Raw genomic sequence first — 16339 nt, 5'->3', positions numbered from 1 at the left:
TGGACAAGTTCAAGACCGCTCGGTTAAAAATCACATCTGGCAATGCCGGGAACACCGTCGTCCCCAAAAGACATCTCCTGCAGCTGCTTCTGCTGCTGCTCCTGCCTGCTCCTTCACAGGACTCGCGCGTATCAAACACAATTCCCCAAATCCCGACTGCCAATTTTTTCGTGTTAAATAATTCAAATACATACACACACAGAGAGCTCCTCGCACGACAGACGAAATGAAAGCCGAAGTTTTCCGAATGAGAAAAGCTTTCGCTCCCGTTACACAAGAAAATGTTGCCCAACAAAAACGGGAGAGATTTTCATGATGTGTGTGTGTGTGTGTGCGTGAGAGTTTTCCTGTTTGCAAATGTATTTGCTCCAATTTCGAGAATGGAGATGTTTTTCGCCATCAACTTCGGCCAGCCGACTTTTCCGAGTGCCGGATATTCGGAGTTGGCTCGCCGGGCCCAAAGCGCGCATTCAATACGCAAAGTTCAGTTGAGCGCGTCGGACGCTTTTCCCTCTGTGAAAATCGTGAAAAGTCCGTCGGCTGATTAATGCCGTTGTAACAGCAGCGTCGTGCGTGCGTAGTAGTATACGATTATATATATATACATACACACACAGCAGTGTGTGTATATAGTGCGGCTGCAGAGCTCGTGGCGTGTAGTAAAACTCATTAAAAAGCAACTTATTCAATACTATTTCACGCACGCGGCAGGGGACGGCGCTGGAAAAACGCGCGCGCTCAACGGAGGTCCACCTAAAAAACATAAAAAAAAAAAAACGCTAAACTGAACTAAAACCAAAAATTCCAAGAAACGAAACCAAAAAAACGAAATCGTCATCAAACATTAGCGTCATCGCTGCGGACGGACTCTAAAAATGATTGCAGAAAGGCAAACGAAACGCGACGATAAAACTTAAATGTCGCATTAAATTGCCTTGCTTCGATCAATAGCAAAATAAAAAGCAAACTACAAACGAAAACGTCAGTCAATTAAAACTGTCTTAGGGAATACATACATATATTATATATATTTACAGACCTAGGTAAATCAAAGGATAATGTAGTGATTTAGAAATCTCTTTCTATTATTTTAACATTTTTATGCATTGCAATTTTAATCATAAAGAAACTTTTACTATTTATGATTATGCTTTAAATTATGCCAAAGAAAACGTAAAAAGTACCTCTAAATAAACTTGTATTTATATATTTTTAAAGTAAAAAATAAGATTGACAAGTGATTTATAGTACTCTCTTCAGATTTTGGTGTGGTTTTTATGAACGCCTTTTTTTGCGACATCTAAAAATGATTGCTTTGAAATATAAAGAGATTTCGCTGAATATTAAATGAATGCGCCAAAAATAGTCAACTTCAGTGCACGTGTCCTTCAGTGCGTCTCTCTGGGTGTGTGTGTTTGTCTGTGTGTGTATATTTTGTGCGTGTGACAACCGAAATGTAATTTATTAGAGCCAGACTTCGCTGCGTATACGCAACGAGGCACCAATCTCAACGCAATTTCTTCAACGACTTATTCATTTTTGTGTGTGCTTACACTTATATTTTTTTGTGCCTCTTTTTTTGGACTGGCCCATATACAGACAAAATTTTTTTTGTTGCTAAATGCGCGCGCTCACGCCCCCTTGCACACACACACAGAGAGGGGACACCCACACCCAGGCAGAAAAACACCCCCAAAACCATCCCAAAACCCACGCCAACACACTGACAAAAGGGGGGCAGACACACACACACACACACACACACACAATCAAGGTTCAACAGCCCGACGATTGCCCCAAAAGGAGACATAGAGAGAGCGAGAGAGAGAAGAGAGAGAGGGGGACACAAGACGAGAGACACACAAGACACAGGCCCAAGGCAGCCATTATCTTCGACAACTCTAACCCACGTAGCATGGCCCACACATTGCGTATACGCCGCGTGGCCTCCGCTTCAGCCGCTTTGGCAAAACTCTCAGGCCATTCTCAATGCGGGGTGAGGGCTTCATCTTTCCGTCTGCAAAAGTGGCAAAATGTAATTTTTGGCATTTACTTGCCGCTGTTGGTCTTAGCACGTCTGCAGAATAAGACGCCCAAGAAAAAGGAAAACTGGAGGCCACCCACAAAGACCCAAGACACCCACCCACCCACGCAACACCACAACTCCGCATAGTTTATATTGCCAAAGCAGCCGCGCGGGAAATGTAACTAGAGCTCAAGGCATTGTTTATATATACAGAGAGGGAAAAATAGGTAGCCTAATAAAAGATTTTAGTACTTTAAATGTTATATTTTGTATTAGTTTTTTAAATAATCGTTATATTTGTGTTGATATTTCAACAAACTTAATCCTATTTCCTATTTCGACAAATTTTAAGGTATTGTATATAGAATTTTGTAACTAAAACTAAATTAAAATCAATTTCAAGCGTTTTCTTTTAGTGTAGCTTAAGTCAAAGGCTTTCCTTCATCCAGCCTCAGTGCGATATAAAAAAGGGGGCCTAGGAAATCAGCCAGAGACAGCTCAATTATTTTCCAGGAATCGAGGAAGGCAGACTGCCTTGTCACAAAAATTATAATTAAAACAATAAAATGAATAAATTGAATTTGGAACTTCTCTTTTCTTTATAAATATCATTATGCCCATGCAGGGTATAATGATTTTAGTCAGAAGCTCATAACGCTGTAAAGGAATCATTTCCGATCCTATAAATCATATATATTCTTGATCAGCAACAACAGGCAAATCTTTCCAGCTATCTTGAGCAAACAAAAAAAAAATTATTCAAAATGTACAAATTATAAAAAAAAGGAAAGGGCTTACATCGTTAAAATTGTCAAAAATTGGCAAAATTTGCAAAAACTGCAAAAATATGCAGATTTAATAACCTAATAAAAATCAACACAGGAAAGCTTTCCGAATTAAAATTTGAGAATTTTTTGCTTAGTTATGAGTTTTTAAACTTTGATTTATCAAACAAAAAATTGCATATACAAATATGGATTTTAAGAAGCTTGCATAGATTATTATAATTTTAAACAGTGAAGGAGTCATTTCCGACCCCCATATCTAGATCTAGCTATGTCCGGCCATTTTTAATTTTTTCAATATTTTGAAAATTTTGATACAATTGATACAAATCTTAACTTTTTAAAATTATAAATTGAGTATGCAGATTTATTATCCAAATAAAAATTAACTTAAGAACGATTTCCGAATTGAAATCAATGCTTTTTTGGCTAAGTTATGAGTTTTTATTCTTTGACCTTTGTCGAAAAATTTTCCATATAAAAATTTCGATAAATGTTGATTCAAAGAATGTGAATGTTTTAAGCTTAGTTATGAGGGATTTCCGATTCGATCCATTGACTTGCAAACTGTAACGATCTATAAACTTTAGTTTCCCAAAGTTAGTTTCCTTTTCTATTTTACATTATTGTTTTTCTTAACTAAAATGGTATTATTTGTTTAAACACAAACTAAAGTGTAGTCTTTTTTCCAGCTATTTTAATTTATTCCAAAGCTTTTCTATTTTTCATGTGCGATAGTTTGCAAAAGCAATTTATTTAATTGTCAGCTTTTCCTTGTTGGCTATCGGATTATACTTGGTTAATCCCAACACCTTTTCATTTCTTCTTATTTTTCTTGATAGTCAGTAATGGCTCTCAACACTCTCCACCCACCCGCGGTTATATATATATATATTTCTTTTGCCTATAAGTAAGGAAAACCCATTTTTCTTTTGCCAACTTTTTATTTTGTTCCCCGCAAATTAGTAGAGTCCGTCCCGGCTTTTGTTGTTGGAGTTGTGGTGTTTTGGTGGGTTGCCCCGTTTTTTAATTTAGTATGCCTGAAATTAATGAAATTTTTGCACGGCCCTACGAAATTATTTTCGCCAGTCTGGAAGGCGTAAAGTACTCAATGCCGTGGGCGGTTTCACTGACTCTCTTCATCTCCACCAAATACACACACACTTACTGTGCTGGCTCGTTGCCCAGTTTTGGGTTTTGGTTTTTGGGTATTGGACTTCTGTCCTGGCAGACCGCACTTAAAGAGCCATTTAAATCAATTGTGTAGAAATTTTGAAAACGTTTTGGCAAACGGCGAGAGACGGAAAGCCGCCGCCAGCCGCCGTTCCCAATTTCGCCATTCGCCATTGGCAGTGAAGCGTGAAAGGCAAACATAAATATTTCGCTTGGCAACAAAAGGCAGGGAGAAAAGGAAATCACACAGACAAACACGCACAGTGCCACAAGGCATCTGCACTGGAATAAATGGGAGAGGAGAAGAATCAAATAATATATGTACAAAAGATTATAGAAGAATGTTTTATACCAAAGTAGTTTATTGAATGAATATTAAACTTTCAACTTCCTTTCAAATATTTTAAGGATCTTTATTCAGTATATAGAATTTTAAAGCAATTTTAGTACTAAAGAAGTATATTAATTGAATATTAAACATTATACTATTCATCATCCTTTAAAATATTTTAAGGCACTTGTTTTAGAATTCAAAATTGTAAAGCATTTAGAAAATACAACAGAAAATACAAAAATGTTTTGTACTAAAGAACTTTATTTACTGAATATTGAACAATATAATAATCATCCTAGAACTTCCTTTAAAATATTTAAAGGCTCTTTATTGAGTATTTAAAATATAAAGTATTTAGTTAGTTAGCAGTAAAAGAATTTTCCTACCGCTTTGTTTGGCAAAAAAAAAATACCCACCGAAAATATATATTTCCTCAGTGTATCTGATACAGAAGCACACTTATAGATATACAGTTATCATGGCTCTTGTGTGCTTAGAAAATGGAAAGCGGATAAAACCCATAACCGAGCGAAACAAAACCGAAATGAAATGATACAATTGGAACTAAGCCTTAGGACGTGTGCGGGAGCAACAAAATACGTATCAAATTATAACCTAAGTAAGCGTTACGAAACCACCGAACAAAAGGAGCAAGGATAAAACATACAGCGAATTAAGTATATGAACCAAAATCAAATCAAATCGAATCGAATCGCATCGAAACGAAACGAAACTATCATTTAAATTAGAAAATTCAACATATCCTCGCGAGACAGTGCGTGTGTGTGGCCGTGATACACATATCCCTCTATATATAAATATATATTTATATACATATTTCGATATATAACCTTTCGACGCGAAAAGCAAGCAAGTTGGCTGCAACAAAATTAATGTGCGATAGCGCCACCACAGGATGTTTCCTGACCAGAAGCAGCCATCGCAAGGTGAGTGTGTCTGTGTGGGGGTTTTTCGTTTGTTTTATTTATTAATAGAGCATTAAGTAATATTGCCTGGCCCTGACATCGCCATCGCCCGTGGGTGGAAAGCCCACTTTGATTGCCATTGCAAATAGCGGCAAGAAAATCCAATGTACTCCCATAATAAGCTCACAATTTATGTGCTTTTTTCGACATCATCAAAGTGCCGTATACATGGGATTTGGGATTATAATCTAAATTCGAGACTGGCGGCCCATTCATTTTCCATACAAAAGCTGATTTGTTTAAGCCAGATAAAAGTACTATATGCTTTGGGGAGAATTTCTTTAAGCTGCGTTAGTTACTAAAATTTATAAAGACTTTACTTTTTGATATAATTTAAAAAATTTATAGAAAATGTAGGTTTATTTTGCTAACATAATTCAGGAGTTGGTTTAACAAGAAATCATAAATTATCAACTTTAAAGTTTGAGATATTTTCCAAGACTAAATATTGCTATTAAAATAAATGCATGCCAGGATAATTACAACGTTTTGTTGTACACAAAGTTAATGTTGTAAAATAAGAACCACAAAGAGCATGAATTGTTTTTAAAGAATTCCACAACCATACCGCGCACCTCTTATCATTTATTGAAGTTCATGAAACATGAAACTGTAGCAAAAAAATATTTCCCATTCAAGGGCGTTGATAAATTCTGCAAACAGCAAATTGAAATATGAATAAAAATTCTAGTACTCCGTTTTTTTGTGTTTGAGCTTTAAGAGTGATTCTGAATTACCATCACACCGAGAGCAATATTGAGTTAGAGCGGGGCTTCAAAGGAAATATTTCTGCAATATCATGCTCGTGTGCGGTGTGTGTAGCGGCTGTTGTGTGCTGTTGTGTGGAAAATGCCAGAGAGGCGAACACAACTACACCCACATCAATAAAGGCGGGAGCCATAAAGCGCTGGAAATGTCATAAGTCTGCATAAAATACGCAAGTCCAAAGCGAAAGCCACCCGCTCCTTCTCATGGCAGCCGAAAGCAAACGAATTTGCATGACATTTTCATATTTGTATATATATATATATATATACTTTTTGTGCACGTGTATATATTTCACTTTAATATTTATGCCCAAGTATTGGTATGCATAAATATTGCCTTTTGCACGCTCCTCCCCAGTTTGCGACTATTAGCCGCTTAAGCTACCAAACTTAAACTCCATTTTAACCATAAACGGTTTGTTTCCCTTTTATTTTTCATAAGCAATTATTGGTTGTTTTTGCAATTTTTTTTAAATTTTATATCGTTGTTGGTTTTACCCTGGAAGGAAAACAATTTTAATATACAGTTGCGGTTCGAAAAATATGAAGTGAATGAAAAAGAGGTTAAAAAATACAACCGGCTTTTATGGAAATGTTAAAATGATAAATCATAACAAAATAACAGAACATTTTTACATATTATTTTCTTCTGTTATATATTATTTTTCTTTTCGAAATCTACTTGTTCAATATTCATAACATTTTGCATAATTTTAGCATGGTTTTTGCAAATTATTGGTCAGCAGTAAATGCTGTTTATTTTATTTACTTGATTCCATTTTAATATTATTTAACTGACCGCAGCTGTTTGGTCGTACAGTCCTGCGGATGAATGAATAAATAAATATGCGTAAAACAAATAATAATGCATATTTCATGGCAACGCGTTACAGAGGCCAATGTACCATCTGCCAAAACCGAATCAACTTACTTTAAAAGGCAAAACTGCGAAACTGTAAAACAGGGCAATAAAAAAAAAAACGCAGCATAATAAATAAGCAAAACTTTGAACTTGTGTGTTGATAAAGTGAAACAAACTGGAGAGTTTGACGGGAAGTTGGGGCACAATCAGAGAAGCCACTTAGACATATAATCGTTTTTTTGTTTATTTACACACGTACATATACATGTACACTCACATTGGGGTGTGGGTGGGTGGGTCGGCCGCCACAGATTGCAACTTTCAACTACTTTGGCCCGTCGTCGGATCCTGAGGGTGCTTGAAATATTGAAATAAAATCCCATTAAGTATGCAGACCCTGTGAGGGGACCGACGGGCGCTAAAAATATTTGCATAGATAATGGCAGGCACGAAATTGTTTGCGCACTTCTTCCATTCGGCTGGGTAATTAAATTCTTTTTTTTTCGGGGAGTTTGAGGCACTTGAAAAATTTGAGGAGGAAATAGTAGAGAAATGCCTTAAATTTAATATTATACATTTAAGATTAAGACAATGCAGGAGAAGTTGACTTAAAATGTTAATTAAAATGTTTTCTTGGTAAATGAAAGTGTCCTATTTTCTTTTGATATATTTTATATGAAAAATAATACTTTCTTTCATATTTTCGGAAGCCTCTTATTGTTTTGTGTATCAATTTAGTAATGCAATCACACAAGTATTGAAATTCTCTTTAAGTCTCATATGTTCAGCGATTTCATGTTCATTTTTTGAGTGCAATTCAAACCTTTCAGGCTTTCAGCTGAGAGAAAAAGCAATTGCAGCTCCCCCAGCTGGATGTCCTTGTGTCCCCGTGAGTGATGTGAGTGGCCGGAGCCAGTGAAAGGTTTTTCCTGCATCGCCCACTCACTCTTCTCTGGGATATCTTCACGCTTCATCCTGTCACTCGACACTTTTGATTGGATGTGTGTGGAGGTATGTAAGGCGTACGACGTACGAAGATTATGGCCTTTGATGCCCTGATATCCCAATGTCCTGTGGCATCCTATCCTATTCTGTCCGGATCTAATTGCATAATGCGATGCCTGGAATGCGTTTGACGCCATCTTGGCATTCTCTAACCATTGTGTTTGCCAGCAAATTTGAATTTAATCAATAAATCACGTATACGCCGGGTGCGCCCATGAAAGTGCGGGCTTGAGTGCTGGTAACTCCTGCTCTGCTCCTGCTCCTGCTCCTGCTCCTGCTCCAGCTCCTTGGCTGTCAGTGGCACTGCCACAATGCGGCTTGTGTCACTTGCGTTGTCGTCGTCGTCGTCGTTCTCGTCGTAGTGGTTGTTGCTTTGTTGTTTGCCTTAATTTGCGGTTATCTCGACCGGCACCGGCAACGGCACCCCACCCTCTCTTACCATTCCCATCCCAATCAAAAGCCATCCAATCTGATTCGAGTCAAGCCACAGCTCCAGCTTACGTTCCAGCTTTTCATTCCTGTTCAGGACACCAGCTTTGGTACAGGGAACACGCGATATGAACACTGATGCAAGATAAGGGAGTTTAAATATTGAATTCTGTACTGGAAACACTCTATAAAAGCTGGAAGTTTATGTATTTAGAAGGTAGAGGAAATATCGAAGAAGAAAGATAAACATTTGTTCTTGGATATTGTTAATCTCCTTTCTTGTAAGCTACATTTATTTGCTTTATTTTGGTAAACTTTTAGAAGCTTTAAATATTTAATTCATTTATATCTAAATAAGGATATTCATTATTAACTTAAATTCTTTATCCCCAACCCTTAACTCTTTCCTTAATCCCATCATCGATCGATCCCTGTTCTTGGTTTCCTGTGTCCTGGTCTTGTTCCACATATTTTGACATTAGCGCAGCTGCAACTGACAACTATTATTAACATGGACGAGGTAGAGCATGAGAATGAGAATGTTGTGCATTTGGCATTTAATTGTAATCGTTGTCAGTGAATTGGGTAAATTCCATAGGAGAGCCATAGGGTCGGGTGACGTGTAATTGGCTTCGCCATGCCAGCCGCCTAGGGAATTTCACTGGGCATTTAAATTTATAATTATTTGCCCTTTTGTTTGTGGTTCAGGTGGAATTTGGTTTTGGTTCCGTTTCGGTTCGGTTCGGTTCGCTTCGGTTTGGTCCGGTTTCGGTTTGCATTGTTCCATTATTTCCTGGAATAGTTTAGCCCAAGGAAATGCCTTTTCTGTTTGTGTGTGTGGCGAATGTTATGAATGCCAAATGAATGGCCAAATGCCCCAGAGGAGAAAAAATGGAAGCCTTTTGGATACACGTGCCAAACGGCATACAATTTATTTTGTTAACACAAATGTTATGCTGTATTTTCCATATACTTACTTCTATATCATTTTCCCGAAAATTCCTTCCCTTTTAGTGGTCAAAGTTGGGCACCACGATTCAAATCCATTCAATGTTGTTGGCCAAGACTCCCAAATTTATCAAAAGCTTTTCGGCTGGCATTCCTTTGAATAGCGATGAGTAATTTGATCAGTTTGAGCACCATTAGACAAATAACATGACTTGCTACTATTCCCGGGAATTATTAATTACACGACCATGGCTATACAGAATCAATTTCATCAATTCCAATGTCTATAGCTTGACGCTGCTAAGTCAAAGCAATTATTCTCATTTTTGTTTGGCCAATCTGAGCAGCGTCCCAAGGCATTTAGTTAGACAAAAGGCGAAAAAGGATCGGGGTCGTAGGTTCAGCACATCATGCTAAATCACACGCTCCGCCGACAATCAATCAATGTGTCGGTCAATCAATCAATCGTACTGACTCTGGGACGGGGAGAGGAGAGGACAGCTGGCAGACGGACGGAAGGGTGGCAAGTCAGTCGAGTTGTGGGAGAGCAGATCGAAATCGAACCGAGGCTCAGTCATTACAATTATGGCTAGTCAATTATTAACCAGGCCCGGGGAAATGACGCACTCTCTTTCACCGCATTCGAGAGGGAGCGCCAACCTGCCGAAAAGTGATTAGACCAGGCTAATGCCTCTGGATTTTAGGGGGTTACTACACTAAGGAAAAATTACTTCTTTTAAATTGTGTATTGCAAGACCACCACTTTACCCAAAGTATAGCCTACTTATTGGGGAGTTTGTTCCTCAAACATACTATTTTAGTTTGGTTTAATATCATTTTTTGAGGTTTCTACTGCAAAAAACGTTGTTTTCCTGGTTAAATTTATGGTATTCTCAGACCTATTTTTATTAAAAAGCTAAAATATTTTCATTACATTTTGCAGGTATTAATCTATACAAACAGCTTATATGGCATTTAAACTTTTAAATCATTGAAAAAATGTAAATAAGCTGTGTAAATTGCATTAAATATATATCCTACTATTACAATTCGAATTTTTCTTTAATAATCATAGTTCAATGTGGCATAAATATCGAAATATTTCTACTTTGGCCTTGCAGTTACCGTATAGTTAATGGCGTCTGCTCTGACATAATTACAATTTTAGTCAATTTCCGTTTCTCGGGTGTTTATTTTTTATTTGGCTGCCGTTCAGGCACTAAAAACGATTTTATTGATTTGTGTTGTCACGCAACTTCCTCTAATGGCTTCCTCTTCCTGCTCCTTATCCCCTATTCCTTATGCCTTATCCCAGCCTGTATATCAATTTTTTCTCTCTCTCTCTTCATTTTTGCTTTCCTAAATTAGTTTTTCCTCCCAAGTTACAAGAAGAATCATCCATAATTAAAAAAGCCTGCCAAAGTCAGTCCTCAATATGTGATGTCTTGAGGATTTTCAATTAGTTGTCGTCACCACCCTGCGGGGCGGGTGTGGAAGTGACATGGCATGAGGGGAGGGGGATGGATCTGGTTGGGATTGGCGGTGGCTTCCAGTAGGCTTCCACTGCTTAGTCAGCGGCAAGAACATAATGAAGTCGAAATGAGTTTAAACAGAGGGGCTGCCCCCAGAGTAGGAGTGAAGGAGAGTGGCTTTCAGTCCGTCCCCGTCCACGTCTGGTCTGAGTCACATGTGCGCCAGACTTTGACTTTGCCTAAAGACGCTTAATGTAAACCCGCCCCGGTAATTTGCATTCACTTGAACCCTTCTAAACCCCCTCCCTTTCCTTCATGGCAATTTCCAGATCCCCCTAACTTATTGGATTTGCCGGTTAATAAACTATGCACTTACTAATTAAGTACGCGACTCGCTGTAAATAACTTATGGCGGCAAAGTAAGTGGAAAACGCCCTCAGCCATGCAGCTGAGACATTTTTAGCAAGAAAAGAAACTAGTTATAATGAAAGGAGGTCTGCTTTTCACGGCAGGAGCATGTAGTACTCTGAAAGAACTACTATTTCTCTTTTATTCTTTTGTAAAATGACCTGATTATGTCTACCGAAAAAAAGAGTAAAGTTTCTATCTTGATTAAGGGTTCAGTAATTTGTTAAAAATGTTGCCTAAATAAGTACATTTGTTCAACAATATACTCTGTAACTTTGTAAGTACATTTTAAGTTTAAATAGTTCTCAGTAAAGTTTACATTTTTTTCCATGCCTAACTTTTGACAGATAATAACTTTAGGTATATGTACATCTAACACACAAACTATAGAAACCCTTATGAAAGGGCATCGTGCCATTTCTGGGAAAAAGAATGAATAATTGAATTTTAATACTTTCGTGTGACAAAGAGAGTAAGAGAGAGTGAGGCAACTCTGGAAAATGATTACACTGAACTTGACAAGGGAACACATAGCTGGGGTTGAGGAGGCAAAAAGGACGAGGGGCGCTGGTCAGGACACTGGCTGCCACGGCTGCCCTCATGTGGATGCATAAATTTCCCGCTGACAGCTTCGGACGGAGGGGGTGTTTGCTGTTCCATTGGCACTTCATGTGTCCATTTAGAGGCACAGAGCGTTGTGTTTTTTTGTTTTTCACCTCCTTCTCAGGCCTAAGCAAACCTGCACGCGATGCACACTGGTTATATTTATTGTTTTTTGTTTTTGCGCCAGGTTCTTGAAAATTATAAAGGTATATGGTATTTGTAAAGCTGCGTTTAAGGGATATAATCGAAGGAAGATATATTTTAACAGAAAATTAATTTGTTTATTATGAGAAATAACAGCTCAATCATACAAATATTACGCTCTCAAGAGCTACATTTTGTCTTAAAAACTAGCCTGACGCAGCTCTTTAGTTTTCACAGAAAGTATTGCCTACTTTTTTGGGATACCCTTTGTAACACCTTTTCCCTTAAATATTCCAAATCCAAGCTTAGATATGGGAATGTTCTTTAGTTTGCTAGGTATTTCACTAGTCGAGAAGCTTAACTCTAATATTTAATGTTGCTGTTGCTCCAATTGTTGTAGTTGTTCGTTCCAGTACCATTCTCGTTAGTAAACAGCAACAAAACAACAACAACAATAGGGTGCCATCAACAATGCTCCGCCTTCTTCGCTCCTTTTGAGCCTGAGCAGGCAGGCAGGCAGGTTCTTTTTATTGAATACAGTTGTTCGGCCAGAGCCACGCCCAGTTCGGAACACACACACACACATGCACACACTCTTGGCACACACTCACGCAAGTGGGCGGCACAAATGACCAGTTTTTTTTTGGGTGTGTGTTTGTATTTGTGTGTTAATGATGTCCTGGTATTTCGGCTGAATTATTTATATGCTTATGCATTTGCAGTTGGCAAACTGCAAACAAAACACCGAAATACCATTACAGTAAACACACTTTAATAGTTTAATGCCAGCCAAGCAACCAACAACAGAAACTTTCATACCCAATTGCCACGGGGTATTAGATGGAGAGGAAAACTAGACCAAAGTTGGCCAATAAAAAATATAAGTTTCAGTTAAGAAAGTGCCATGAAAGTTGTCAAAGTTATACATTTTACAAAACTGAATTACGAGTGAGTTTAAACAAAAAAGTAGAAAGATGTTAACAATGGAGTGTTCTTTATTATAAAACAGATTTAAAATCCTTCAAGATATCAACAATATTTATTTTTAATTATCTGTAACTGATTTAAGTAATTCTTTTATAATTTCATACACCATTGGAAGTATTTTGTGCTATTAAAACTATTCATAAATGGTTTCTAAAGTTAAGACATCCTATATTACTTATCTATGAAACAATTTTTTGTGTATACCCAACTGATGTACATAATTTTTCCCAGTGATAGCAGATTTTCATGGAATATGCATGGCATATAATAATGCCCATTTGACTGAAAGAGCAACGTGGACCAAGGCAGACGCTTTTGACGCCCAAAAACTTCCGTCCTAACGACATCTGTTCCTCGTGTCCTTGCCGCTGCTGCTTTGCAAGTTCCACAAAGTTACACAACAGCAACAGCAACAATGTTCGGGGATGGCGGCTCAAAATGGAGCAAGTTTCAAGGGGGCCAGCGGGGGTGAGAGACAGTCACCGACACATGTCAAAGTTTTGCAATTTCAAAGATTTCTTTTTTTTTTTTTTTGCGGGCAGTTGCGAACATGATTTTTTGGCAACCGCAGAGCATGGGGGGAAAAAAGGAGCAACTGCAGGCACTTCTCCGCGTTGACCACACAATTTACGCTGTGTCCCCTCTTCCTTTCTCCTTACATTAATCCATTAAAAACTTCGTTTAGCTTCGGCCAAAAGGCAACTTCATTTAAAACCAATTTCATGGGCACACACCCACCCGTACCATGGTTTTCGGGGAGTCCCCATGAAAATCAAAGTTGCACATTGTTGCCGTGTCCTGTGATTTTTTTTTTTTGAGTGGTGTAGGAGGGGTTGAGAGGAAGGCGGCAAGTGGTGGGACTTCCTCCAACTTCTGACCGCCGTGTGACATCATCGTTGGTGAACGTCACGTGCACGGCTACAGTTCAGTCCCAGTCCCAGTTTCAGTTTCCTGACGTCGTATCCTTGGGTCTCCTGATGTGCCACTGACAGAAATTACAGTTGGCGTGAGTTGGAAAGAAGTGAAGTAAGCGGTGACTCTGACGAAATAATTATTGCACACATTTTCTGGGCCACGCTTGATTGACAGGACAGCAGGACTTGCAGGACTTCCTGCGACTTATTACCATTTTGCAAGTAAATTGAGTTGTTAACTAAGCAGAAAGTGACGTTGAGGGACACTGATCATTAAAAATGCTAAAAGGGTTTGGTACTAACTGCTATAGTTTTAGGTTATTTATGTATTTCTTTATTGAACATAATAAAAGTAAATCGAAATCCCTTGCAAGGTATTTTTGTTTTAGTCAGAAGCTTATAACGCAATGAAGGAGTCATTTCCGACCCTATAAACCATATATATTCTTGATCTAATAAAAATTAAGATAGGGCAGCTTTCCGATTTCAAATTAAAGCATTTTTGGCTTAGTTATGAGTTTTTTAAACTTTGATATGTCAATAAAAAAATATCATATGAAAATATGGATTTTTAAGAATCTTGCATAGATTATTATAATTTTAATCAGTGAAGGAGTCATTTCCGACCCTATAAATCATATATATTCTTGATCAGCATCAAAAAGAGAATCGATCTGGAAGAAAACTAAATTTTCAAAATTTTTTCAATATTTGAAATTTTTTAAAAGGGGTTACATCGTTAAAATTGTTAAAATTTCGCAAAAAAATGAAATTTTTAAAATATTAAATAAAGTATGCAGGTTTATTAACCTACTAAAAACTAACATAAGACAGTTTTCGGAATTAAAATTAACGCTTTTTTGGCGTAGTTAAGAGTTTCAGAAGATTTGATTTTTAGAAAAATTGTTTGTAGATATCGATTTAAAGAATGTAAATATTTTAATCCCACTTATGATCGATTTCTTATTCAATCTTATAAAACATTTACAAAGTGCAAGGTTATATTAATTTCGGCTTTCTTAGCTTAATTGCCTTTTCTTATTCTAACTAACTTCATAAAAGTAAGCTATGTAATGCTTATACACTTCTGTGAAAGCTTAGTTACTAAGGAAATACAACTCCAATTTACTTTCCCAAGAGCTTATGTTAATTACGTATACAAACACCTTAAATATAAACTTAAATAGCTTTTAGCTTAACTACAATATAGCCCTGAAGCGTATAGAAAACTGCGCAAAATTAGCTTAATTCATGCAAAGCTAAATCTTTTAGCGCGGCTTAAGTGGAGCAGCATCAGAAGCTGCAGCAGCAGAAGCTGAATCAGTAGCAGCGGCAGCTGGGGCAACAATTAGTTTAATTTATGCAACGCCGCGTTGCACTCGAGATTTGCATTAAGCTCCTCCGCCGGCGCTTTCAACGAGAATGAATACGAAACTAACGAGAAACTAACTATATTTTCTCATCCTTTACTTTATTTTTTGTGTTTTGCAGGAGAATGGAAGATCAGTTCCTGATGTCACTGCTAGCCCGGGACGCGCTCCGCCCGGCCCGCTGCCCGCCAATCAGCTGTCCTCGTTGGGCAACCAGCAGCAGCAGCAAATGCACCACCAGGGCAACCAGCAGCAGCACCACCATCATCAGGGTAACCAGCAGCACCATGGCAACCAGCAGCAGCACCACGGCAACCACCGTGGCCAGAGCGGCGGCTCCATGTCGAACTCTGGCGGCGGGGGAGTCAAGGATCCGGTGATGCTGCAGGGTGACTTCCGCAAGGTCAGCGGCATCAGTTCCGAGATCTTCCGCCAGATAGAGGCCGTTGAGAATGATCACGATCCGAATACGGCGGCAGCCTTGGAGGCGGTGGAGCGACGTGGCGAGATGATAGTCCGCATCCTGGAGCCCCGTTGCATGGGCAGCAAGCAGGCCGTGGATGCTGCCCACAAGCTGATGAACAAGGCGGATGGAAGGCACACGGTGCAGCTGGTGGAGATTGTCAAGCGACCGGGACAGACACTGGGTCTGTACATACGCGAAGGCAACGGGGCAGATCGCACCGATGGTGTGTTCATCTCAAGGATTGCCCTGGAATCGGCGGTGTACAACAGCGGCTGTTTAAGGGTAAGTTTAACTCAAGATTACTTAATGTAAGTATTATAATTTTCCTAAATGTTTTCAGGTGGGCGATGAAATCCTAGCCGTTAACTTGGTCGATGTAACCCACATGTCGCTGGACGATGTCGTTATCATCATGTCAATTCCGCGCCGCCTGGTGCTGGCGATACGTCAGCGACGTGGCAATCGCGGCACGGGTTCACCAGGACCACCGACGTTGTCGCGTCCGGAGCAGAAGCCGCCGCCGGTGGTGGTGATCAAGCGGGATCTGCGGGACGAGGATCTGGACGAGACGGACCGGATGCCGAGGCCGCGCTCATCACGTGAAAGACGTACAGGTAGTTTGAAATGGACGCCGTGTTCGCCATGCTAATCCGTTGTTCT

The 16339-nt window shown here is 38.8% G+C and overlaps 1 protein-coding gene across 1 annotated transcript in view; it reads left to right on the top strand.

Moving 5' to 3' along the window:
* The first annotated feature begins 457 nt into the window (after positions 1-457).
* Positions 458-16339, top strand: part of RhoGAP100F (Rho GTPase activating protein at 100F) — a 30079-nt gene continuing 14197 nt past the window's right edge. The window contains exons 1-4 of the mRNA XM_086839796.1: positions 458-1043; positions 4756-5265; positions 15335-15961; positions 16020-16293. Of these exons, the coding sequence (XP_086695922.1) occupies positions 5212-5265; positions 15335-15961; positions 16020-16293 (955 nt within the window). The 5' untranslated portion in view covers positions 458-1043; positions 4756-5211. The remainder of the gene's footprint in view (positions 1044-4755; positions 5266-15334; positions 15962-16019; positions 16294-16339) is intronic.

This window comes from Drosophila serrata, unplaced genomic scaffold (genome assembly GCF_035046125.1).
Source record: "Drosophila serrata isolate PLE 108 unplaced genomic scaffold, ASM3504612v1 contig_376, whole genome shotgun sequence".
NCBI lineage: Eukaryota > Metazoa > Arthropoda > Insecta > Diptera > Drosophilidae > Drosophila > Drosophila serrata.
The sequence above is the reverse complement of the archived record's forward strand: the minus strand, read 5'-3'. Positions and strand labels throughout refer to the sequence as shown.